At 39.0% G+C, this 25467-nt stretch overlaps 2 protein-coding genes across 2 annotated transcripts; one reads left to right on the forward strand and one right to left on the reverse strand.

Moving 5' to 3' along the window:
• The first annotated feature begins 14877 nt into the window (after nucleotides 1-14877).
• fam183a (family with sequence similarity 183 member A) lies at nucleotides 14878-16296 on the forward strand. The gene is made up of 4 exons (XM_034147803.1): nucleotides 14878-15087; nucleotides 15363-15422; nucleotides 15566-15669; nucleotides 15907-16296. The coding sequence occupies exons 1-4, from the start codon at nucleotides 14961-14963 to the stop codon at nucleotides 16000-16002; spliced, it is 387 nt and encodes a 128-aa protein (XP_034003694.1). The 5' UTR covers nucleotides 14878-14960; the 3' UTR covers nucleotides 16003-16296.
• ebna1bp2 (EBNA1 binding protein 2) lies at nucleotides 16032-19615 on the reverse strand. Its single transcript, XM_034147802.1, has 9 exons — nucleotides 19388-19615; nucleotides 18684-18767; nucleotides 18273-18445; nucleotides 17978-18101; nucleotides 17759-17848; nucleotides 17455-17530; nucleotides 17166-17262; nucleotides 16903-17077; nucleotides 16032-16790 (listed from the first exon to the last, which is right to left on the reverse strand). The coding sequence occupies exons 1-9, from the start codon at nucleotides 19481-19483 to the stop codon at nucleotides 16743-16745; spliced, it is 963 nt and encodes a 320-aa protein (XP_034003693.1). The 5' UTR covers nucleotides 19484-19615; the 3' UTR covers nucleotides 16032-16742.
• Nucleotides 19616-25467: the final 5852 nt, after the last annotated feature.

The raw sequence follows: 25467 nt of genomic DNA on the forward strand, positions 1-25467 counted from the left end.
GACTAGCTTGTGTTACAGAGCAAATATTTAGAGGAAAATATCCATCAGTGGCATAAGCGCAGAGTGGCTGCATAAGGTAGAAGGATATTTTGATTTTCAGCTTAATGGCAATATGAAAAAAGCTGTAGTATGTGTGCATTTTGTGTGTGTTGGGTTAGTGAATTAGTTGTATGTGTGTCGAAGGAAATAGAGACATAGTCTTGTGTGTGATCATTCAGGGGGAAAGAGTAATATTGACATGGAGCTGGCTGGTTCAAAAGAGCCTCTGTTTCCACACTGTTCCCTTTCTATTATTGTCTTACAGAGAAACGTTCTGCGTGTGTGTGTGTGTGTGTGTGTGTGTGTGTGTGTGTGTGTGTGTGTGTGTGTGTGTGTGTGTGTGTGTGTGTGTGTGTGTGTGTGTGTGTGTGTGTGTGTGTGCGAGTGTGTGAGAGTGTGTGTCAAGTGGAGGTTGTTGGTGTCGGCTGCAACCAGATCTCTGTGTCTGGCTGGTGAAGAGTGACAGTCAGCAGGATGAATTGGCAGGATGGACTTCTACCGGTCCAATCACTGGAAATAAACCACGGAGGAAGGATAGTAAAAGGAGAGCAAATGTGTTTTTATTTGTATGTGTTTTTATCTGTATTCACGCCGAGTATTCTAAACTCATTAGGCGCTTTCACACCGGAGTACTTTTCCCAGGAATAGTTCTGATAGTTCCTGGGATTTTGCGTTCACACCAAAAAGATCTGGAACTAGAACTTTTTTTCGGGAACCTTTTCACGCCTTTTCAGTCCCTGCTAGAGAGCAGGGACTTTCCTGGGGAGAAAAAGGTTCCAATTTCTGATTGGCTGGGCGAATTGCAAACCACGCCCCGTAAAACTCTGAAAAGTTTTTATGAAGCCGCCATTTTATTTGCTCGCATTAGCATTATTAGCATTAGCATTAGCCCAGCGCACCAACGGAGAGAGACTAACTTATGGCAACATAAAATAAGACATGGGAGCGGTGGAGGGATGAGGAGGTGTCGGCGCTTCTGGCGATTTACTCGGAAGGCTTCAGTAGAAGCTGCTGGGACTCCCAGTCCCCAACTCCGGGGACTTCCGGCCAGGGACTTCGGGAGGCAGTATACGCCGTAAAGTTGTTTGCGGCCTGCCAGTAAACCCAAAGCAGAAGAAGAAGAAGTGACATCAGCGGCTTCATTTCATGGATGTATAATAAGAACTGGATACATCGTCGGCGGCGGGGTCTCGTTCTTTCCTATGAGAGCTGCTCATTGGCGCATGAGGACAAAATGGCCCAACTTTTGAGAGAGCGAAACGTCACAGATTACTATCTATCTATAATCTATAATCTAGATTCGGCTTTTAGTGCATTTTACAACTTTAAGGACCTAATGATTATAATAAGGGCTATAAAATAGTTCATACTGGGTAGTTTATTTAGTTTAAAAAAAATTATCCGCTGATTTACAGACGTCTCTTTCCCCATGTTAGTCAATGGGAAAAAGTATTTCTGGGCCCAGTGTCGTCACGGACTGATACGGAAATTGTAGTACCGCCGTTTGGACACAACGAATATTTTCATCAGAGTCCGGCGCACTTCCTGGGGGCTTGCTTCATTTGCGTAATCCTCCCTCAGGGACTTATTCCGGTGTGAACATGAACTACTACATAGTTCCGGAACTAAAGATTTCCGGGGAACTAAGTTCCGGGAACTATTCGTGGGAAAAGCACTTGGTATGAAAGCGCATATTGGCCTGAGCTATGTATCCATCACTTGTTTCCAGACACTTATGGTGCATGAAAACATGTGTTTATCCCACTCTAAACCTCAAAAATATAAAATATAAAAATATTATAACATAATTCTCAGGTTTGTAATTTTTGCTTCCACAAAATAGTTGTCTATTTATTTTCTTAGTGTTGACTTATTAATCAACTCATCTTATGATTACTGATCATTTCAGAACCATCAGAGCAAGTTGAAGGCCCTGAAATGTTCCCTTCTCTGTGATCAAAGCATCAATACACAAGTAGTGTATAAAGAAAAGTGATACTTCACTGGCACGACTGCTGTTGTGGGTACACATGTGATCAGTTCAACATGAGGCCCATTATAAGACATAATGTGGCTGGAATGAGGCCCTCTGCACATAAACAGCCTTCACTGTTGTGCTGCTGCTCACTCATTCTGCCAGCCAGCACTTTATTTTCTGAGACATTACCATATTAGAGACACACATTAGCACCTGCACACACAAAGACACACATACCCTCACACACACACTCTCTGGCACATTATAACAGGAGAGCTGTAAAAGGATGGACTGTCGAGTCACTGCCAGGTGAAAAGTGTGATGATGGGTTGTTGGCAGCGGCTGCTGGAAGCGGACCAGCAATCCATGTAAAGCCATATAAGCCCCCCAGGTGTGGGTATACTGTTAGATCGTGTGTGTGTGTGTGTGTGTGTGTGAGAGGCTATATATTGGACATGCTCTCCATCTCTTTGCTGGAAAGTGCCAGTCAGCAGTTTAGGCTCCCTGGAAGAGCACAGGGGAACGCTTAACCAACACAATAGTGCTCCACCGCTTTTTTCACCTAACACACTGAAACACAGACACACAAACACATAGATGTTGCCGCCACACATTACTCAACTACACAGCAAATGGTAGCTAAACTAGTTTGCTGCTTAAGTCTATGTTTAATGGATCTGGACGTAGATGAGACAGTTTGTCATCTCTTTGCAGTTGTGCCAGCATATTGAAAGCCAGGAGTCGTGAGGAAAGGGCTGCTGCATCAATCTGGAAGGGCGTGTGAAGACGATAGAAGTGGAGCAATGACCCACCTACATGTTGATTCATAGACCAGCAGAGCTTTCTATCAATCAAGCTGAACTCTCTCACGGATCTGGGGTGCAAACACACAGTGTTTCAGAAAATCACTTTAAAGAGAAAATGCCACATTTCAAGAGGAAAAAAGCTCAAGAAAATACAAAAAAACACAATCACAAAATGCTTATTTATCATATTTTGTATATCATTGACACACAACAGAGCTTGTGACTCACTCAAATGCCATGAGAGCCAAACTGTTTTTCATTTATTTGTGTTGAATGCTCCAAAGAGAACTCGAGCATCTCTCTCCCAGCAAGTATGGCATGTTTCATCATTATTGATATAGCATTACCTTGACAATGTAAAAACATTGGAAAAATACAACCATTAAAGTTTTCTTTAGGGACTGTCAGCTAAAAAACAATTGGAATCCTCTTCTTGACTGTGCTATGGTTCAGCATGATGGACAAGCTTGATTTCGATAGGCTGCTACACGACTGACCTGCATTGTGAAGGGCTCCAAACACAACAGTTTTAATGAGCTGTCTGTCTGGGAGTCCATTTGGATTTAATAAGCTCATTAATCTCTATCTGCTCCAGGCACGACCAAATCAAAAAGCAATGTGGTTCCCATCTTTCACCTTACAGCCAGACTCCTATTGAACAATAGTTTAATTGAAGTCCAGTGAAGAAACTGTTTACTGTCTATGTTCATCCCTCATTCAGCCTCAAGGTTTTTTGGTTGAAATGTGTTTGAGACAGGTAATGTCTGAATGGTGGAATATGAAAGATGGGATAATAGAGATTGAGGCGGATCCTGAGAGATGAAGAGGAGGAGAAAAGATGAGAGGAATTACATCAGAGTTATTGCCAGCTTTTCTGGCTGATGTAATGGCTGAAAACTGAAGGTGATGACACCTTACCTTAACGTCTTTCAGAAGTCGTCTGATGGGAAGCAGCCGGTAAGCAGCAAACCATGATTAGTAAAACTGTGTCTGACAGTATCCTGGAAAAAGTATCCTGCCCCAATATATCATTTAATATTCCAAACACTGAAGAGGTGAGGCAAGCCTGTGAAAAACATTTCTGTTATTAATTGACATATCTCTTAACTCTTTTGATTTCACATTTCATGCTGCATCTCTCAATCCACTTTCAACAAACTTTTAGCATCTATCGTGAATTCTAAAGTGGTGGTAAATAGATCTCAAATATTTATCTCCATGGCAGAGAGAACCAGAACTTTCTTTGTCACAGACTTACATTAAAAAGACAGGGTTTTATTCTTAATTCTCCCAGTGACATGGTCAATACTAAGCCAGAATATCCTCAATATGTTTACAGATTGACTTGAAAAAGGCTTTATGATGTACATTTATTTACAACACAACAACATAAATATTGTTTTGAATCGGTTGCTCCACTTTGCAGCTTTACTCAATCAATGTTAAGGACACTATGTGTAGGTACGGACAACAAGAAGTACTCAACAGGCAATGTTTTGTGAGTGAGTGGGACCCATTCTTGCTTATATCTTGAGCCTACCCACATGCATGTATGAGCATGTGGCCAACGCAGTACACATTCCTGCCGATATGTTCACATCATTCCAATGATTGACAGTTAAGTGGCGGAAACGTGTGAAAACACAAAGCTATGCACCGGAAGAATTCTAGTGCAAAAGTGATGTAAAGAGTAAAGGTTACAAAACATTGACAACAAATACCTATACTAATGTACTAATGAGGAAGGAAATGCATCCAACTAACATTATTAGGCCTTTAAACCTTTAAATTAATTTGTTTGTAATACATCTCCAAATGGTAGCTTTGAAAAGTAAAAGCTGACAGTGAAGAAGCACATTGGTAAGTGCATGCCACTTGACAAAGTCGTAGCGTGTTAAATGTGTGTTAACGTTCAATTAAAATGTAGTTGAGTCAAATATCTTTAACATCTGAATCCATGGTCTCAGGTGTCAAGCCTCTCCCGGTTCCTAGCAAACACTGAACCAAAGCAGCAACCCGACCCCTCTTTTGTCGCTTGGGGTAAAGTGGTCGCCGTTGACAGATTTGACAGTTAGCTGGACTGTCAACATGAGAGGGAAAAGGCTGGAGCAGCAAAATGGTTCTACATTTCTCAAACTTACAATGTTTTACAAGCACATGTGTGTTGTAATAATTGAAGTAGAGATAATATTTTCACATTTAACACACCCAAGCAGAGATTGTCTCGAGATTCTGGTTGCAGTGAAGGGATTTTCTCTCATAATAACGTATCTTTCGTGACATGTGTCATTGGCATCTCATGTTTCTGATACATTTGAAACTTCCTTTAGTTTAGTGAGGTTGCCAGGTAATGTCACATTAACTCTTGTATGAGTCACTTCTTGCAAAAAGGTAGCACAAGGGAACTTAATCTCCTCTGTGACCTTAGCCATCATCCCACCTTATTATATCCTTGCTCATACACACCCAGTGATGGCCAACTACACTTTGAACCTTAAACTCCCTGCCAAGTTATGTACTGCCAGTTTCAGGTTTCCTAATTGATGGCTTGACGTATTTATCATCGCTGCATGTCATGGCTGGTTTGGAGTCTTTCACTGAATCCATGGTTGGAGTGATTAAGTGGCCCTCTTCCCTTTCAGTGTCTCAGATCAATGCCACATGAAAATCTCACGTATCTTAACAGCCGGCTTTCCAAGACTTGTACGGAAGAGTTTCTTGATTGATGAATGACAGGAGAAAAACTGTAGTGGATTATGAATAGATATGCATGTGTCTAATGGGCAAATGAGCCCATTACACACAGAGAACAATGTAAAATTTCAACAGCAATGAAATAAAATATTATTGTGAACTACAAGCATTCTCACACTATAGCGACGCTTTCTTTTGAGATCTTATTTCCGCTGACCTGAGACCCTTTCACTTGAGGGGAATGAATGACTGCCAAGCCGTGACAAAGCCAGATCTTTTTCCCAAACAAAGTGGCCACTTTGGCAAGGAATTTGACATGAGTGATAACCTCATTGCTTCTCCCAACAATCTTCCTATTCATGAGATCTGAGCCGTGGACACTTGGGTTTGTGTTATTAGCCTCACAGCTACAAAGGGTTAATGATGCAAACCAGTGAGGCAGTGAGTATCACAGAGAGGGAGTGAGCACTGCTAATCTGAAGGTTATGGCGCGTTTCCACTACACGGCCTCGCTCGGCCCCGCTCGGTATGGCTAGGCCTCGTTAGGACTGGCTCACTTTATGGCGCATTTCCATTACAGTTTAGGAACTGGGGTAGTATCTATAGTAACGCAGTGTAGGCGGAGCCGTGACGTCATCTTCAATGAGAACCCCAGAAAAACAACACAGCCGTTAGCTGTTAGCACTCAGAGCTCACAGCTCCTCATATCTGTTCAGAAACTAGACAAAAGTTAAACAAGTACAAACCACAGACTGCCTGTGTCATGGTGAATACAGTCGCTGCTTTATTTATGTCTGGATAGGCCGTTGTTGTGAGTGTGGACGGTCGGAGCATATACTGCGTTAGCTTAGCCAATCTCCATTTAGAAAACACGCATTTTAAAAGGTTTTTTGCCTGCCGTCTGTCTGCAGACTTGACAAAGCATTAATTCATGGTTTTTACTAACCGGTATCAGTATGTTGTTACTTCGGCATCATTTTGAAACGTGTATTACAATTAAATCACGGTCAAATATGTCCATCTTGTTGTAGTTGTAGCCCCCTTGCCAGCGATGCTCTCTCTAGTTTCAACCCAGTCTCACGGCATTTCGTGTTATTAGTCACGAAATTAATTTAATCTATTGATTCGTGTTCACCAACACTTTTTTTCGTGTCACACAGAACGATTTTAAATGCAATGTATTTCTATTGGTAGTATGTTTCGTGCCTGCAACACGTCTTTTTGTCCGGTCGGGTCTTGGAAGACCAGAAGCTGTGTGGTTCATAAAAACATGTTCTTACTCAATATCTTACCCTAAGCCTAACCCTATCCCTTTTATTTTAAATTGTATAATGTCTGAGTTTTTTTGCCGTCAGTGAGGAAAAGAAATGGGGCTCAGAGCCTCAGAATACTGAAATCTGTATTTTATGTCATCTTTTTTTCCTTCTGATTTGTTATTATTTGGTGCAGGCATGAAACATACTACCAATATAAATACATTGCTTCTAAAATCGTTCTGTGTCAGAACACTGAAATCTGTATTTTTTTAAATGTCTTTTTCCTTCTAATTTGTTATTATTTACATTGCTTTTAAAATCGTTCTGTGTGACACGAAAAAAATGGCGAAATCGTGTTGGTGAACACGAATCAATAGATTAATTTCGTGACTATAACACGAAATGCCGTGAGACTGTGTTGCTAGTTTAGCATACTCAGCCCGACTCAGCCTCGTTGTCTCTGGCCCTAGACCCACGATTTTATGAGGCCAGAAAAACTGTGAATTAGGACCCGCCGGCCGGTACTAGGCCAAGTGGAAACGCAACCAAAGACGGACCGCTGACGTCACAGCCCTCTTAAACCGTGCTCCGCGCTGTAGTGGAAACGCGCCATTAGAGGATGGAAGTTTGAAACAACAGGGTAACATTTTACATCATAAAGATTTCACCTAATCTGGTTCAGGCTTGTTATTGTATTTAAGTTCTTATACATTCATACTTTCTATTATTGGAATGTGACCAGAATATAACACCAATTCTGCAAATTCAAAATCTTGTTTTTCAGCAAATGTCAAGTTATAACAACACAAATGTGGTTGCACCAGCTAGCAACTATAAACCACTAGCTAGCTGATTTTCTAAATTGGGTCACACCTTTAAATTCAAGAAAAGTACTTGCTGGTAGAGACTTCCAAGTTGTTTATGGTACTTATCTTTACAGCAAATATTTTGCAAATGCTGGTATAACTTAGTTTTATTTTCTTATCTGCAAAGTGCACACATTGTTTTTTTATTCATGAATTTTTAGGAAGTACTTTTTTACAATTTAGAGTCTTCTATATTTCTCCAAAGAGAACTCGAGCATCTCTCTCCCAGCAAGTATGGCATGTTTCATCATTATTGATATAGCATTACCTTGACAATGTAAAAACATTGGAAAAATACAACCATTAAAATGTAGAGTCTTCTATATTTTCTTCGAGTACACAGTGACAGAGAGTGTGTGTATACCTGCTGTAAGTGTATATTGAGTGTGTGTTTGAGAGCATGCTTGAATAAAGCAATCCCAACAAATAACACAATCCAGTAACAACACACACACACACACACACACACACACACACACACACACACACACACACACACACACACACACACACACACACACAACACACACACACACACACACACACACACACACACACACACACACACACACACACACACGCACACGCACACACACACACACACACACACACGAGGCCACATCTGGTCAGAAATCCAAACAGTGGAATTGTTTTGATTTTTTGTAATGCATGAGTGTGTACTCAATGTGCATGTATGCAACCCTGCATGTGTTATGAACTCTTGGTGGTGTTATCGTCACCAGAAGGGCCAAACTCACAAATTACTGGGGTGATAAGTGAGGCATCGGGTTGAAGAGCAAAAACACAATTTCTTCAGCAAATCGATGGGGTCTGCAAACAATCTCTCCCATTAAAAAAAAAATCATGTTTCATCTAGTCTAACCTTGCACACTGCCTCTCTCTCACACTCAAACCCAGAGCTCTCCTGTCTTTCCACCACTTACCAAGCTAACGATGAGCTAATCACTATCTCATGCTAGCAGGCAAGGCAGAGAAAACCCATCAACCTGACACACTCACTTCAGGCCATTGTTGCTAATGAAGACAAGCTGCTGCGGTCAGAAGGCAAATATGAGGAAAACATTTATAATGAGACCCTTGAAGGTGTTCCTGGACACGCCTGAGTTTTTAGGTCACAGTGCTTCCTGGATATGGGTTTATATATTCGCCCTGAGCAGACGGAGGAGCATTTGGGCATTTTAAGCGGCACAGTTTAAGTTCATTTTAACCAGATTCATAATTATTCCTTGGCTGTGTAGCAAGCAATTATAAAGTTGAAGTAGTAAAACTAGATATGTAAACACAACTTTATAAACAATGGTGGCAGGGATGTGACTTCTCATTATTTATTACAGTGGACTTTTGTTTTATAATCCTATTACCGATCAGATTGAAGATAATCAAATAATCTGATTGGTACATTGACGTTATAACACCCGTTAACAATTAACTAAAAAATCGAATTAATGTGCATACAAAAAATCATTATCTTTGCATAAAAAGTCCCATTGCACACACAAGAGAGAGGCACAAATAGAATTGAACCTGAGCGCATGCTGAAAAATTGCAAGACAAGAGGGTTATTATGATAAGCTTTATCCCTTCCACTATGAATTTGATGAAAACATTTATTTTTCATTTTCTATTGGGAATTTCAAAATATATTACTTTGCCTGAGAAGAAATAGTGAATATAAAGCCTCACAGCCATGAAACATTTCCGGAATTGATTGTTCATGGCTTAAAAGGTCAACATTGTTAATTCTTCTCATATCATTTTCATACATTCTGTTTGACTACACTGTGGTAAAGCCATTACCACATAAGGTCTATCTTTATCTATACTGCAGTAATCTCTACTGTGCTCTGCCCTACCTAAGAAAGTCTCCTTCAGTGAGACACAACAGGAGATTACAGACAAGAGCAATGGTGACACAGAGCTGCCATCTGATGGGAAGACAGCTTTCCCACGACCACGATGTCTCCAGGGAGCCCCAGACACCTACAACACTATCAAAACAAACTGGAAAGCACAATTGTGTATGTGTGTTTGTACATGGGGTGCTGCTATCACCTGTTCTTTCCAGTGTACGGTGAATAGATAGGAAAGTTACACAGTAGGAGTGTGTGTGTATGTTATTGTGTGTGTTTTCATGTGTGTGCCCTTTTACTGCACATATGAGTTGTTTAAAAGAGAGAAGGATAAAAGTCCATAATCAGATAAGTAAACACCCACAGTCCCTCTGCTGGGGTCGGAGAAAAAAAAGCTGATAAAAAGCTGAGATAAATTATTATCACAGTACGTGAGGAGACAAAGGGCTGGGGTGGGATTGTATCTGCTGTTAGATTAGTGTTCGGGTTGACTGGCAGCCACAGACAGAGCAGACAAGGGGGTCCAGAGCCAAACCACAAACCCACTTTCTCACGGTCTTCGAGATCACAGTGCAGCATAATGTGCTCTCAAACACATGCTTCAAATCTTTATTGTCCGCTGAGAAACTTTAGCTTTCAATTAAGACTTTAGTGTGTTCATGACAAGTGTTTTTTCAATAAATGAAGTTGGCAAACATTCACAAATTGTAGGAATGGGGTTGGTGGGCAAAAGAGACAGGTTTCTGATATTGGGGGTGGATGTTTGCATCCTGTATGTGTTTAGGCTGAGGCAATTAGGTTAAGGTTTTAATTTTGGTTTATAGTTTGGGGTGGATTTAATATAGCAAAACTGTCTCAAAGCAGTGCTATTTCCATTCTTAATAGCATTTTGAAAACAACAACACTTGTACAATTAATTACATTGGTTACTAATTCAATTAGATTTTAGATAACAAATAATCAAATGTCTTGAGTACATGTTTAGTCTGTTTGTATAACTTTAAATGTGCTCAAATAAACAAATATAAAATATTTGCTACTTGGCAATACATGCAGAACTGTTTAGTATATCATACATATGTGGTGCTTATCTTCATTTTGAAGGTTACCATACCCCCCATAATTGGCCTATCACTGGTTATACTGGTGCATTTGAAATGAAGCAGCTCTTTAAAATTCCATCCTTGACCACCTTTGTGCATCAGAAAATCAATTTACATTTGTATTAAGTGGTACTTGATTGAAAATGGTACAGCTTTCTTTGAATCTCAGTCACAGTCCCTCAAAGCAAAGGTCAGCAGCTTCCAGAAAATAAGGGAAAAAAACTACAGAGGGATATTCAGCATACATTTTCACATCTTTGAAAAATATCAGTGGCTTTCATTAGCGATCATACGCATGTTGGAGTGGATTAGATGGAGGGTGACGGGGGAACGTGTGCACCTCTTGTTTTATGTTATAGTAATGGTAGAGAAAATGGCTGAATAATACATGACATAGTGCTTTAATTAGCAGGCAAAAGAGGGCACTTGGTAATTAAAACACAAGCATGTTAGGAAAGGTCAGAGGCTGGTGCTGGTACATATCTTAAAGGAAAGCAAGGGATATGTGATGGGTACATGTATGTAAAGGCACTCATGCTCATACTGATTTGTCATTCTTTGTATATTTCTGAAGAGATCTTCCTCTTCGTTACGGAGTGTGAATGTGAGATATGCGGATAATGGCTTTGATAGTGGGATCAAATAATATTTCTATAACATTATCTCATTACAGTTGCCTTCGCTCTTTGGTAATATTTTTATCTTGAAGGTGAGAAAATATTCAAACCCCCTTCCCTCTCATTTCAAATAATGCCATTGTGTTTACATAAAATATATTAGCAAAATGACACCAGTGGTAATGGGGTAAATGTCTTGGTCATTATTTGAGTACTTTTATTAACAGCAAATAAATCAACCACATAGGCTTAAGTTGTGGAATACTACGAAGTAAGATCAACAGAGCCAGAGTTTGTTTGATTTAGCTGGCTCGACAAAACCAAAATATTCAATCGAACATCGGAGTTAAAAGGTACCACAAAGGTGTGAAAGATATAGACAAGGGTACATTTCGAAATGACTAGGCCCTTGACGCCAATGACACTGACGCAAAATCCCTGAATTGTCCTTAAAGGTAGGGTAGGTAAGTTTGAGAAACCGGCTCGAGATTGCTAGAATTTGAAAATACACAACCGGAGAAAATCTGCCACTTCCTTACAGAGCCCCTCCTCCAACACACACAAACGCGCACATGACCAATGAGGGCACGAGGTAAGTTTGTGCACAGATGGAAGGCTGACAGGCAGGTAGGCCATCTAGTTATTTTAGCCGGGCCGGCTAAAATGATTGGTCGTACTTTTTACAGTATTACGGCTTCCACAGATGAAATATTTTTATGGATTTTTTGTCAAAGCACTTAAGATATTCATTGCTATCGGGATGTTAAGAGCATTCCATGGAATATAACAAAAAGTGTATCTCGAGCCGGTTTCTCAAACTTACCTACCCCACCTTTAAGTGGATTTAAGAATAACTTGAATTACAACAAAGATTGTTATTTAATCCATAGCCAAGAGTGTTGAGAGCAGTTAGCGGCGTTTTACCAGCATAAATAGCATATGTGCATGCTCACTTTATACGTATGGCCATACTAATCTGGACAAGCCTGATCTTGTCCAATCTTTGAATCTCAGCAGGGTCCAGTACTTCGATGGAAGACCTCGGAGGCCTCGGAATCGAATCCGATATAGGGATAGTGTTGAAATTGTATGTTTTATACCACTGTTTGTTTTCCATATTTAGTGTGTGAGTGACAGGAGTGAACACAAATGATTCTGTGGTCAAACTAGCGACAACAAAACAAGTGGCATGTCACTTAATCAAATCCTCAAGACAGAATACAGGATAATGCTTTCACAACACTTCCCCTCACACAAGACAGTCATTATGATTTTCTCAGCCACATTATAAGCAAACAAAATTCTCCCACTCAGGGGATGATGGTGATGGAGACTAGTTCCCTGCTGCAAACAAACATTTCTTGCTGTACAAATGTCTCCTAATTTCTGTAAGTATGTGTCTGAAGGGGGGATTGATAAATAGTTAGTGGAAAGTTTGTCTCATTGGATCAACTCACACACCACGTACAGTACCTTTCCTGGCATGTGGTTGACACTGGATTTTGAACAAACTCACAAACTGGCCTTTGACTGCACCTACCCTTAGGAACTGTAAAGCTGCCTTGATGATAACTCGGTCCGACACTGTGACAGGAGCCGGGGAACAAAGCTCAACACCCCAAGCCCTCCCATCTTCCCGTAATACATATTGCTCACTCCTCCTAGTACAGAAACACCACAGGGGACTTGCCACCCACCCACACAGAAATTACACAATCTTCCTCTCAAGTCCCTCCAGCTTTACAGTTATTACTTGTTTCAATTATATCTTTCACATAGGGCAAATAAAGCTTGATTTAGGTTATGAGATGGAAACCGAAAGCTGAATGTCTCAACCTATATTAAAGTGTCTAACTGTTAGAAGAAGCAAATACACAAAACCACACAAAGATAAAAACAAATGAGCGAATTTACTCGGGAAGAAAGGCTGCAGGAGGAGAAGAAGCGGAAAACCAAATGAAAGGGAAATTAAATGTGGGGAGACAAGTGGTAAAAGGCAGGGTTGTAACTGTGGCCTTGAAAGTATATCAGCGCGACCAACAGCAACCACTCAACCATAAGTACTATTTACAAGATGGGAAAGTACTGTTATTCATGTGTGATCCGTGACACCGCTGAGAGCAGGGGAAGTCAAGTGTAGTCCAAGACAATGTGAAGAAATGCCACTCTACTTGTGTACACACACTGCACGGCCACAAGGTCACTGGTCATCTTGGGTAGCTTAATACTTTCTTGAAAGTTTGTTTCTTGTAAGTGTGAAACGCTCACAGCTGTTAGGCCAGCACACACACATGAATACACTTGAGCAGGCTTGTGCACATGCAGGGAAAATATATGCATTTTTTAAATATTCTGACAGCAGAAAGCAAAAAAAAAACTAAAACCAAACTGTACTCCGGCTACATTTTCTCGCAGAACATATTCATTCATTCAGCGCTCTTCCACTACATTTTTATGGGTTTGTTACATGGTTTGTTAGCTTCAGGCAACTATCAACATGGTACAAATCAGCAGTCGTTTGAAGGAAAATCTGCTTTTTTTTCAGATGAATACATTTTTCTGAAGTCAGTGGGAAGACTGCAAAGCTCTGAGAGACTAAATGCCGTGGTTCTGGTCACACATTTAGGAACATGTTGGTTTCGTTTATATACTGTAAACTCTTGATCCAACACTGATTATATTCTCTATTTATATACCAAGTACAGTTAAACAATTAAATTAAAACCTACTTAGATACACACATTAAAGGAACATTGTCTTTGTGAGCATTGTTTCCTGTTTTTTTTACTTACGTTAATGATGTCGATGTCAGTCTGAAGAAATAAATGTACAATCACTTTCATACATCATAAATGTGTATATTATAAGATTTTGTGTAAAAGGTTTGTCTCTACTGCTTTGTTAGTTTCCACTTTGTTATGTAGCCGATTCACAGTGGTGGAAGAAGTATTCAAATCATTTACTCATTAACAGAGAATAATTTAATTGAGGCTTTGTAATTGATAGTCCTACATCTGCCGGTGTTGTGCCAAATTATGCACCCCCGTCATGAAATGCCCCCCTTAAAAATATGCTGACAAAGACTATGTAACATTTGTAAACATATATTTTGATTATTATATGACAAATATGTAAAATTAAACAATACATTTTAAAGCACGTGTATACAGACAGGACGTAACACCACTACCATCAAATACGGAGCGAAAAGTTGAACCACAAGAATCAAGACTATATGAGCTACCACTAAACAATTCACAGTCTGAAAATTACCATTAATAAAAACCCTGAACGTTTACTTTTCGTTTTAAACATCGTTTTAAGGTGTAAACGTGTCATTTAGAAATGCGCGTTCCCGTGACAAGGGGGGCATTTCATGACGGGGGTGCATAATTTGGCACAACACCGGAATTCAAATAATGCATTAATATGTACTACTTTAAAGTTGCAGCTGGTAGGAATAACCTATTGTTAATCTTAATCTGTGAAGTAACTAATGCTATCGAAAGAATTTGTTGGAGGGTAATGATGCCGTAAAAAGAAATATAAAGTAAACAATGACCAAACCTGAACGTGCTGCTCCACCGCGTGGTGGCCTCAGTTTACTGCAGCGCCAGGCTCTGTTTACAGTTGCTAGGTAACGAAATCATGTCCAAACTCCTTAACGTCGTTGAAAAACTCGTTTTCCCAGCTCTCGGTATCAGTTGCATTTTGTTGTAAATTCAAAACAATGGCAGGAAAGGAGAAACCGGTGCTGGATATAGTCCATCAAAACTCAATTCACGTTGAGACGATCCGGAAAGAGCAAAGATACCAGAAACTCCACACGGAGTTCAGCATCAACCCACACAGGACATGTAAGTACAAAAAGTTAAGTATGTCAGTCAATAGTTTATTTCCGTCTACCAATCCTACTTCTGATCTGAATGTGAAATAAGAAGATTAGTTAAAAAAAGAGAAATTACAAAGTGTCGTTAAAATGGTTATAGGCCTACTATTACTCATTGAGAATAAACATATTGGGCACTAAATTGTTACCATTATGCTTGTTGTCAACGTATCTGTTGTTAATTATAACTGAAGCCTGTATATTGCAAGGGAGATTGACTCTGTCTCATGTTTTTACATTTAGTACACGTCCTGCCAGACAAACCCATGTCAAGGAAACCAAAAGAAGTGATTGCAGAGAACAGTAAGTCTACATGGATAACTAAAAGGAAACTAAAAGTGTTCTGGATAAACAATATCATGTTCTTCCAAACAGGATAAAGAAGATATGAACTCAATCACTATGTGTTCATCTGGATACTGATTATGTACATTTATTTTTCCCAGCGGACTTCATCGATGCCTTCCACAAAGCTCACCAAGAACCCACCAAGAAGTATGCAATGCCACTGACGGAAAGTCATGAGATAGGGTGGCTGTCAGATCCACTGGTGAGTGAAAACATTGCTTTGATTTAAAATAATTATTAACCAACCTGCAGGACATCAGGGTGGCCTTGTGAGCGGAAGGCCTGCCCTCTTGAATTTAGAATCGGGTCTTCGTATGATCAAACGATGAAAGAACCCACAGAAACATGGCCATCCGTTTCCTGGCCTTATGTAACTAATTTAAATCTTTATCTCCAGATCTTAATCAAATTCTCATTCTGTCCATTATTTTTTCCCCAGATACCATCAACCCGCAATGACAGGAGATTCCATTTCTCCAGAATCAGCACAGACATCACCATACACCAGGAAAAGGCCCTGCGTGCATCAAATTAGACGAAGACAGAAAGAATAAAAATCTCTTACAATAAGAAACCTATGTTCCGACTTTATTTGTTTATAAACATACAGGTACCAGAGGCTACATTGTGTATTTCCATTTTAGCAAGCAAAGGGAAATCATTTGCAGGGATAACATTTGCACAGGTCTATTTGAAGCACCCTTGCACATCACATACTAATCATTATAATGAACAGGAAAGGGCAAAACGAACAGGCGCTCAATATATAAAATGTCATGTCACATGAAAGAATCAATGAGTCAAGAAGCTGAGTTAAAAAAAAAAAAAACAGAACACAACAAACTCCGAAGAGAGCACACACACTGTAAGTCAGACAGCGTCAAGGCTGGTGTACACACTGAGGTGTAATCACAGAAAGAGGATTAAATCATGCCAAAAGACAATTGGCCTTTAACAACCCTTAAGAAGAAAAGACATGTTCTCTTATTTTTTTTAACTCTTATGTAGTCCACTCTTGGGTTTACCATTTTGACAGTCATGTCCTTCAATTAGCTGCCTTAGCAATATGGCAGGATCTCTCTGTGTGGCATGAAGGGTCCTCCATATCAATCCAGACATGTTACGGAGGTGTGTTGTACTAAAAGCTTAGAATTAAAGTCCATGTTCTCCTAAAGTCTCATGATGTACGTGGAGGAGAGACTGGTGAGCAGGTGAGGGAAATCCTGCCTAGAAACAAGGTCCAAGTCCAGCCAATTGACCCGCCGCAGTCAGTTTTTACGAGCGAGACTTAGTCTGCTTGCGCACAGATTTGCCAGGGCGTTTCTGAAATCAGATTGAACAACATGTGAGCATCTCTACAGTTTGTCTCATTCTTTCTTTTGACAATATCTCAGCATTTATTAGATCAGTCAGCAGTGTTTGATGTGTGACTCACATTTTGTTTTCCTCCTTTGGCACCTTTCTTGGCCCCCTTGGCACCCTTTGCATTAGCGACTTTGGCGCGGAAACCAGAAACATCGTTGTGGCTCTCCTTGGTGTTCCACTTCTTTCCCTTCTTCTTGCCTCCAAAGCCAAACCTCTGGTCCTTGTACTTCCTCTTGGCATTGGGGCTGTCAAAATAACAGTAAAACATTTAGCTTTTTGTGAAGAAGAGTTACAAAATATAATGTTAATGGCAGCTAAAATGTTACACCTTACCCCTTCTTGTTGTCTTTTGCCACTTTGTTTTGGGCCTGAGAAGGCTCTTTAGGCTTCTTCTGGTCTCCGTCCAGGAAATCCAGTTTGTCGGTCATTCCTAGTAATTGGATGAAGAGAAATCTTAAACTCAAAACATTCTCACTTTTGAAAATTATGAAAGGGTAATTTTAAGAATCATCAATATTTAACGTCAGTTCCTTTTAAATCCAGTGCCCACAAAATGACATTCATTTTAATTTTTGTTTGTACAGTGAAACTTATGCAGGAACAAAACACTAAATAAACGTACCTTTCTGGAATTTCTTCACAGCAGTCATCATATCTCTCTTCTCTTTATGCCTCTTCTGAATCACTTCTACTTGGACCTGGCAGACAATCAAGATGTATGTTAATTCTCCACACCAAAAGAAGAAATGTGGCCTCTATTAGCCCCTTATGAAGACATTATGCCAGGCTAGCATCTGTATTGCATACTTTTTGTCAAAATTACAAACTAGTGTAAAAGCCAACCTTTAGGATACAAAAAAAGGCACTCAAAATGTATTAAAAAAGACTCCTAAGTGAAATAATATAATTAAAAAACATTGACCAACCTTTTTGCCAAACTTCCTTTGCTCTCTCAGTTTCTTTGCCTTCTCCGACTTCTCCAGTATCAACTGCTTTGAGATAAGCTTTTTCCTGATCTGGACAAAGGAACATAAAAACAAAATGAAATTAATCATGAGCTATGAAGTGGTTTCTGTTGCTTTAACTACATTTGTCACAACATGTCACCTTTATCATTCAAGTGTAGAATCTAAGAACTAGCTCACCTTCTGCATTTGCTGATCAGACTTGGCCATCTCTGCAAAATAATCGTCAGGCCTCTTGGTGGGTATGCCATGTTTGCTCAGGAGAGGCAACGCATCTAGTACTGTAGCCTGAGCTTGACGGTAGCTATAAAGTAACAAACACATATTTTTCATGAACGGGTTAAAAATGTAACATCTGTGGCAGTCAACATCAGAACTAGAGTGAATACATGAACTAAATGTCTAAAGAGTCACTAAAATACATCAAACCATTTACGAGTCTCAAACTTTCAACATATATTGCAGGGTCACTTACAATAACATCTCTCTCTGGAAATCATCATCTGGATTGACATCTCCACTCTTTACAGCTGGTTTTTTCCCTTCTGCTTTGTAAATAACGTCTTCAGCCGGCAGGTTGGTCATATCCAACCTCTCCGCCCAGGGGAGGTCTTTACAGAAGCCAGCGAGGCATTGTTTCAAACCCTCCTGCATCACAACATACACACAGGACAGAGTATTGGCAAATGTACAAGTAGGCTATGTTAAGTAACACTGTTAAGGCATTTCATTATTCAAACCGGCCTTTTTTACATGTTCACTATAGCATCACTAAAATCTGTCAAATTATATGTTTCTGTAGTTAGTAACTAACGTTCCATAGAAATACGCAAAAGCTGGAAAAACAATGCAAACATTTTAGGTTTGTTGTAATGTTTTTACTTACCACATTGTTGACATGCTTTTTGGCTTGATCCACCAAAACGTTCATCCCTGGTTTCAACCACCCCTTTGCAAAGGCTTCTTGAAGCTAAAGAAAAAAAAAAAAAATGTTATCAATCAAAGTTTATTTATATAGCCCAATATCACAAATGTTACATTTGTCTCAGTGGACTTCAGTTTGTACAGAATATCAGTATGACAATACGACACCCTCTGTCCTTAGACCCTCACATCGTACAAGGAAAGACTTCCAGAGAAACCCCCACATGACATCACATTATTATGAATATATACGTTTTTGTTTTTTTAAATAAACTGTTGTGCAATCAAACGTATTATTCTACATTATTAACATAAATGCCAATGTAATGTAAGATTATTTTCACATACAATGAATTTGGGGGGGAAAAGGTACTGCAAAAGTTTACATCCGTGAAACAATCAAATACAAATATGAAATAAAATGTGCAAAATAAATGAGTTTTTGATGAAAGAGTTGGATAAAGTTGCTCAGAAATGTACACATTTTGGACCAGGGAATGTGCAAAGTTTACATTAAGGTGTACACAATATGAACAAATTGTGACCGTTATCGTCTCAACTGCACGTAAATGATACAATATTTTTTGTATCATTTACGTTTCACTACAGTAAGTTAGTTGTACGGTTGTTAGCTTTAGCCCATGTTAGCATGTCAACAGTTCTTACCTCGCTGTCTGATAATTCACTGTTCTCATCCTCGGACTCCTGCCCGAGCAGAGACTCCTCATCTTCAGACTCCATAGTGCTGCTATCGATAATCATTAGATGACTATGTATGATTTAGCGGCCTTTAAACGCGAACAAACCTGCAGTAAATGAATGTGGATAATTCTCCTCACATGTACTGAGCGTTTCACGTGGGGAGGAAGTGACGCAGGGCAACGGCGTTGAGTGTTGTACCAACACAGTCCGCCGGTGGAAACGTTTTGTTAGATGGAAGGTTCCTACATGTGAAAATACAAATAAATAAATATAATACACAAGAATATTGGGCGTCAATGCTGCGAGCCTGCGATAATATGTTAAGAACGTTTTCATAGAAACGTCGTCATCGCATTACCTTTATATTTATAAAACTTCTCCTTTTACTCTTCGATATAATTTATTGATTTTATCAAAGAGTAAAATTGACATATTTCAAGTGCAAAACAGAGTTTCACGAAATGTTAAACATAAATGAAAGAAAATGAAATTACTTTGATTATGCAGGCTAATGTTTAAACACTCCACCTGGAGGTGCTGTGGTGCTCTTTTGAAGAGACAGAGTGACAGATGTAATAGACAAGGTATTTAGGTTCATAGCATATCTATACAGTATACTTTATGCTATTTTAAATCACAGGGATACATATCCTCTATAGAATTAGTTATTTATTAAAAAATGTCAATTTAAATGTTTTATAAATTAATAATAATTAAAATATTTAAATAATTAAACTTAGGCAATCATTTACATCAACCCTGATGACAATACATTTTAAACATTAGATGGCTCCAATTAGGAATAGGAGCAACCAAAAATGTGTCCAGTTGGCCAAGGGGAATATGCAGATCAAAGTCTAGAAAGAATATACTTTAAATCTTTGTGTGTTTGAAGTTACTAATGAAGCCTCATGAGTTTTACTTGCCACCTCATCTAGAAAGAAACTATTGACATCAGTTTGTCAAAGCTCTCCCCGCGGTCGATTACTGTCACTTTGACACTGCACGATAGAGAGAAATGTCTGCAGTGTTGGCCCATTTCACTGTAGATACAAGACAAGAGAAGCCGATGAAGGGTTCTACTTTGACTAATAGTCATTCATGCATACATCTACCTTTATTCCTTTTATCACAGACCTTACTGACCTTGACTTATTTTCCTATATGCTCTTAATGAATGCCATTAACCACTGAGAGACTGAAGGGATTTCAGGTGGTGTTTGCTTATTTAATTCATTTTCCTAAGTTCCATCTTTAACCAGCAAATGTATTATCTCCTCATAATTTTTCCACTACGCTTCATACACATTTAAATGTTTTTCAGATATGCAAAGGCTGTCAGCCCTAAATGTCCTAACTTGAAGTAAGTATAGTCCAATGCAGGTATATTAGTTTACACTGTAGCATGAGAAAGGAATCACGTTTACTAACATGCTGCATAAAGGAGGTTTGTATTCATCTTTTGTAGTCACATAGCAGTGGTGTTCGGAGGGCCTGCAGTTAGAGCCAGTGTGTGCACTTGCTGAATGCTAATGCTGCTGGCCAGTGACCATGAAAGTAACTTCTTACTCAAAATGTCACTTGAAAGAGATCTTCTCAAGTGGTCATGCAAGGATCTCAATCCTAAGCGCTGTATTAAGAGCTATCAACCATGACAGTGTTCATCTATCTACCGGACATATTACATTACATTATTATTGATTGTGGGGATAAGGCTAGAACAGCATAACCAATATGTTCTGACATTTATCGTGACATATCCTGTGACACAAGACAAAAACATGCATAGCAATGAAAAAATCCCTGTCCAAGAGGTCATTGGGGTTATCTGTATTTGTTATCTGCGTAAAGCCAGAGAACAGATATAAAAAGACCCTGGAGTGCAAGGAATCTGCAGGGCTTGATTTCAACCATGCACTACAGCAACCAATCATCAATAATATAATACTTCTAACAAGAAATATTAGAAGTCTGCTGCAGTCAGTGTCATAAGAGTAATTTCCGAGTTTGCCTTGTTCTTGTCATCTCTATTTTACTTGTCAGCAGTTTAATGAGAGAGATTGATGTACATAAATACAGACCCTGTCATTATTATTTTTCAATACTTTTTTGCCTGCGGCTCTTATATTTGCATCATTGACAGTTTGATTCATCCTCTCTTTCCGTGTGTTTTGATGTTGTTTCTTCAGAATCGCAGAGCACCTTGATCTCTAAGAGTGTGCAGCCACCCTAATGACAAGTTAATGTCTTTCTATATCTTCATTGCAAAGATTTAAAAGTATGCTTTTGATAGCCCTAATATTTGCAGTGAACATTAAAATGAGTTGCTTTTAATGAAAACAAAAACATGTAGGGTTTATAACATGACTTAAATGAAAGCAGAAGATGAAGTGATTTCTTTTTTTCAGAATTAATGTATAGGATTTGTTTGATAAACTGCCAAACTGAATTTATTTTTCCAAATTATGACATTAAATTTGTTAATTTAAACATGAAAATGTAATTAATCTTAGTGCCCTATGGAAACGTGTCTCTACAGGGTAGACAGGAGACTGGGGACTTCTATGATGAGTAGCATTTGAGTTGTCACCACTCTCTTTCAGTAGCTTATCCTCCTAGTCCTCAAAGCAGAAACTGAATGATCCCCCCCGAGAGTGACTTTCTTTCTATTCTTATGGAAATCAATATTTATGTTTTTGTACCACCCTCAATTCCTCCATTCACTGCGCGGTCAGATCCCCACTCTGAGACGTCTTCAAAAGGAAAAATACCATAATTTCCATTTCTGTCATCATAATCGCTTGAGCTAGACAGTAATGCAGTCCATTCATTTCACATCTCTGTCACTCTTTACTTCAGAGAGACAGGCCACTTCCTCACAGCAGATTGAAAACTAGTTGGATTCAATCTCTTCATTCTCCTCTGTTGGTGTTATTCTTACTGCTCGAGCATCGGACAAAAAATAACACAGTCATAAATGTCTGGGCCTAAGTTGAATGAGTGGTTTGGCTCGGGCACTTAATCAGCCTGAGGAGATTTGGTGATGTGTGTATCAACAATGGTCTGGATAAATGACTGGGAACACTATTTAAGGTCATTTTGAACCGATCTGTCTTGTCTTGAGTGGATGTTTATTCCCTCACCTTCCATCAAAACATCCCTGACTTGACTGCTGAAGAGCTGGACTATACCCATGCATCACTCTGTCCCTCACCAGTCATGCTGAGAGACAGAGCCATCCAATGTCCGCCTTCTCTGTGCACTGGTATTAGTGGGAGTAAAACCAGGACTCTTACCAGTTGTTTGTGTAAGTTTATAAGTATCTTTGCAAAATTATATTCCAGAATCCTATGATTGGCGTATTTTGGCACCCTAACCAGCTCTTCCAATAAGATTATACTCGTCTTGGCTGTTCATTTTCTGTTTTCCAAACCAACAAAATATAAAAAAACAGTCTCCTTGTTCTAAGGTTAGAGGAAATATGGTCTTCATTTTTAATTGCACATTTAGACATTGGGAGATTTGCAAGATCTATAAGATGCTGACTTTAGCTGTACAATTGCCAGAAATAGTCAATAAGTGGTCGAAAGGGGTATATTTAGTAAAACCAGCATTCAGGAACTCTTTCTAGGTATATCTAGTGCTCCTGCCAGTAAGTGATCAATAATAATGATTTACAAAAGATAGAAGAGGGGAAGTTAATGTTCTTGTCATACTCTCCTTATCTCTCTGACATGAAAACAGCATTGCTCCATCAACAACAAATGCTTCTTTTCACTCCACTTTTGGGTGAAAGCTAACAAGTAAGGTTTAAATATGTTGCTGCTGTTGCAGTTTTGTTTGATTAGCATGATTTATACTCCTATATAGTTCTGCTTCTAACCTCCCCTCTGATAACTTCTGCAAACAGTCCATAAATAGAAATACTGTCAGTAGAGTCCTTGAAAGAAATTGCTGTGAAGACAATTTTTGCTAAATTCTGGACACGTCTCTAACTACAATTTTGAGCAGTTAACTAATATGATGATTTTTTTATTCTCCAGCCTCTCATAAAGCACGTGTACATGCAGTGTGAAGTAAGGGCATGAAAAGCGATAAAGGGGTCAGGGCGGAAAAATCCTAAGAAGTGTAGTTCGGCAAACCCTTCTCATCCCATGCTGTTTTAACCTAAAATAACAATGTTCAGGCCTAGTAACAGTGAGATAAGAGAGGGTAGCAGACATGTCAGTAGTCTGTACACCAACTTTAAATGATTTTGACCATTCAAAGAAGGTCATTTATGCGTTGCCTTTAGCCAAATATCTAGAGACAGCATTTTCATTTATCAGGGGTTCTCCAGATGGTCTCCTTTTTGCCATTTGACAGATTCCCTGGCTGAAAATCAGTTTGCACTTTATAGAAAATCTATTAAAAGGGTTAATTGAAATTGAGAAATCTATTTATTAGCAACCAGCCACCAAGATTTGTAAACAGGAAGTGGTTTGTGCCTCTCGCTGAGTAATGCAATCTATTCCTCTCCCCATCCTCCACTCCCGTCCCTTCTCTGCTTCTCTCCTCTTGAGATGGAATTGTATTAACCACCGGCACAAGTTTTTTATGTAACATCTGAGTTTAAAAAGAGTGGCAACTTGCAAGACAACTGAAAAAGCATAGTGTTGTAAGAGAGTTAAGACATGTCACCTACTCACTCCTACTTAATGTCTAAAAAGAATTGAAAGGGCACTTTAAAATAAATAAGCAGAGTGGTGAGGTCTGGTAAGAGGTGTCTGTGAGGTACTGGGTGTCTTCTCATTGCATGCACATGGTTATCTCCTCTTCTGAAGGCAGACGTGATAAGAGATCCTTTAAATCAATAATGGAAATTTAACAAAAAGACGATCATGGTGCAAGCTGACCACAGCCACAAACAACATGTCCATACAAAAAGATCCACATTCTCTTGATAAGAAAACCAATAGTCTCTGTGGTTTGTTCAGATAACAAATGTCAAGGATCAGTAGCAGCCCCTAAAGGCTGAAACGTTTATTACACACATACAAGCTAGCATGCTAACTACTTTGCTGTTGCTTGGGAGGCTTCACTTCGGTTCTCCCACCTTTAATAAACAGGAACATACTGCACAGAAGGAATAGGTTCAATCATATTGTTTTGTCTTTCTAACGTTTCGTAGCTCTGTATTATTTAAACAGCATATTATAAGCCTGCAGCGGAAATCTGTGAATTATTAGTAGCCTATTTTTTAATGAAGAATCATAGTAAACAAATAAGTAAAAGATTACTATAGGAATCATTACATTTAGAGTTATCATAACATCTTGGTGGGGTTTTAAGGTAATCATTGTTTTCTAATTAATGTTAAAGAGTTATTTTAATATTTTACTTTACTTATAAGTAGGCTACCAGTCCTGCTTTGAAAACATTACTAATGATTGTTAGGTCTTATTAACATAATGTACTATAAGTATTGTTAAAGTTAGCATGAGCAGATGTGCATGCAGCTAACGTTGATTTTCTCTTGGTGTGTGCATACTATTTGACATAACTATCTACAATATTTCATGCAAAAGTAACTTGTGACTAAAGTTGTTAATCTAATTTATTAAATTAAAAACCTCTATGACAAGCCTCTGAGCCACGTATATCTCTCAGCCGTGCATGCAGTAACACACTATTTATAACTGACAGGATAATAGAATACATGGTATGTTTTCTCATTTGAGCATCACATGACACATGAGTATGTATAGACATCATGTGATTACAGTAAATACATGAGATCACTGCCTTCTACTCTTCATTTTACATTATGTACCACCAGCCACATGAGCTGCAGAATTAGTTGTTTACTAAAATAAACAGTGTTTGTGAGACTGTACTCTGCATTGTTTGTGTTTTCTTTCTCTTAGCCATGTTTTAAAAAAAAACGTTACCTACTTTGAGTTTAAACTTTACCAGTGCTCTAAACCCATAGTGCTATCTGTCATAAGAGTCCTGCCTTTTGCATCAGTTTCAAATGACTGTTAGTTTTAACCTGTTAAGCCCCG

The sequence above is a fragment of the Trematomus bernacchii genome, unplaced genomic scaffold (genome assembly GCF_902827165.1).
Source record: "Trematomus bernacchii unplaced genomic scaffold, fTreBer1.1, whole genome shotgun sequence".
NCBI classification, from domain to species: Eukaryota; Metazoa; Chordata; class Actinopteri; order Perciformes; family Nototheniidae; genus Trematomus; species Trematomus bernacchii.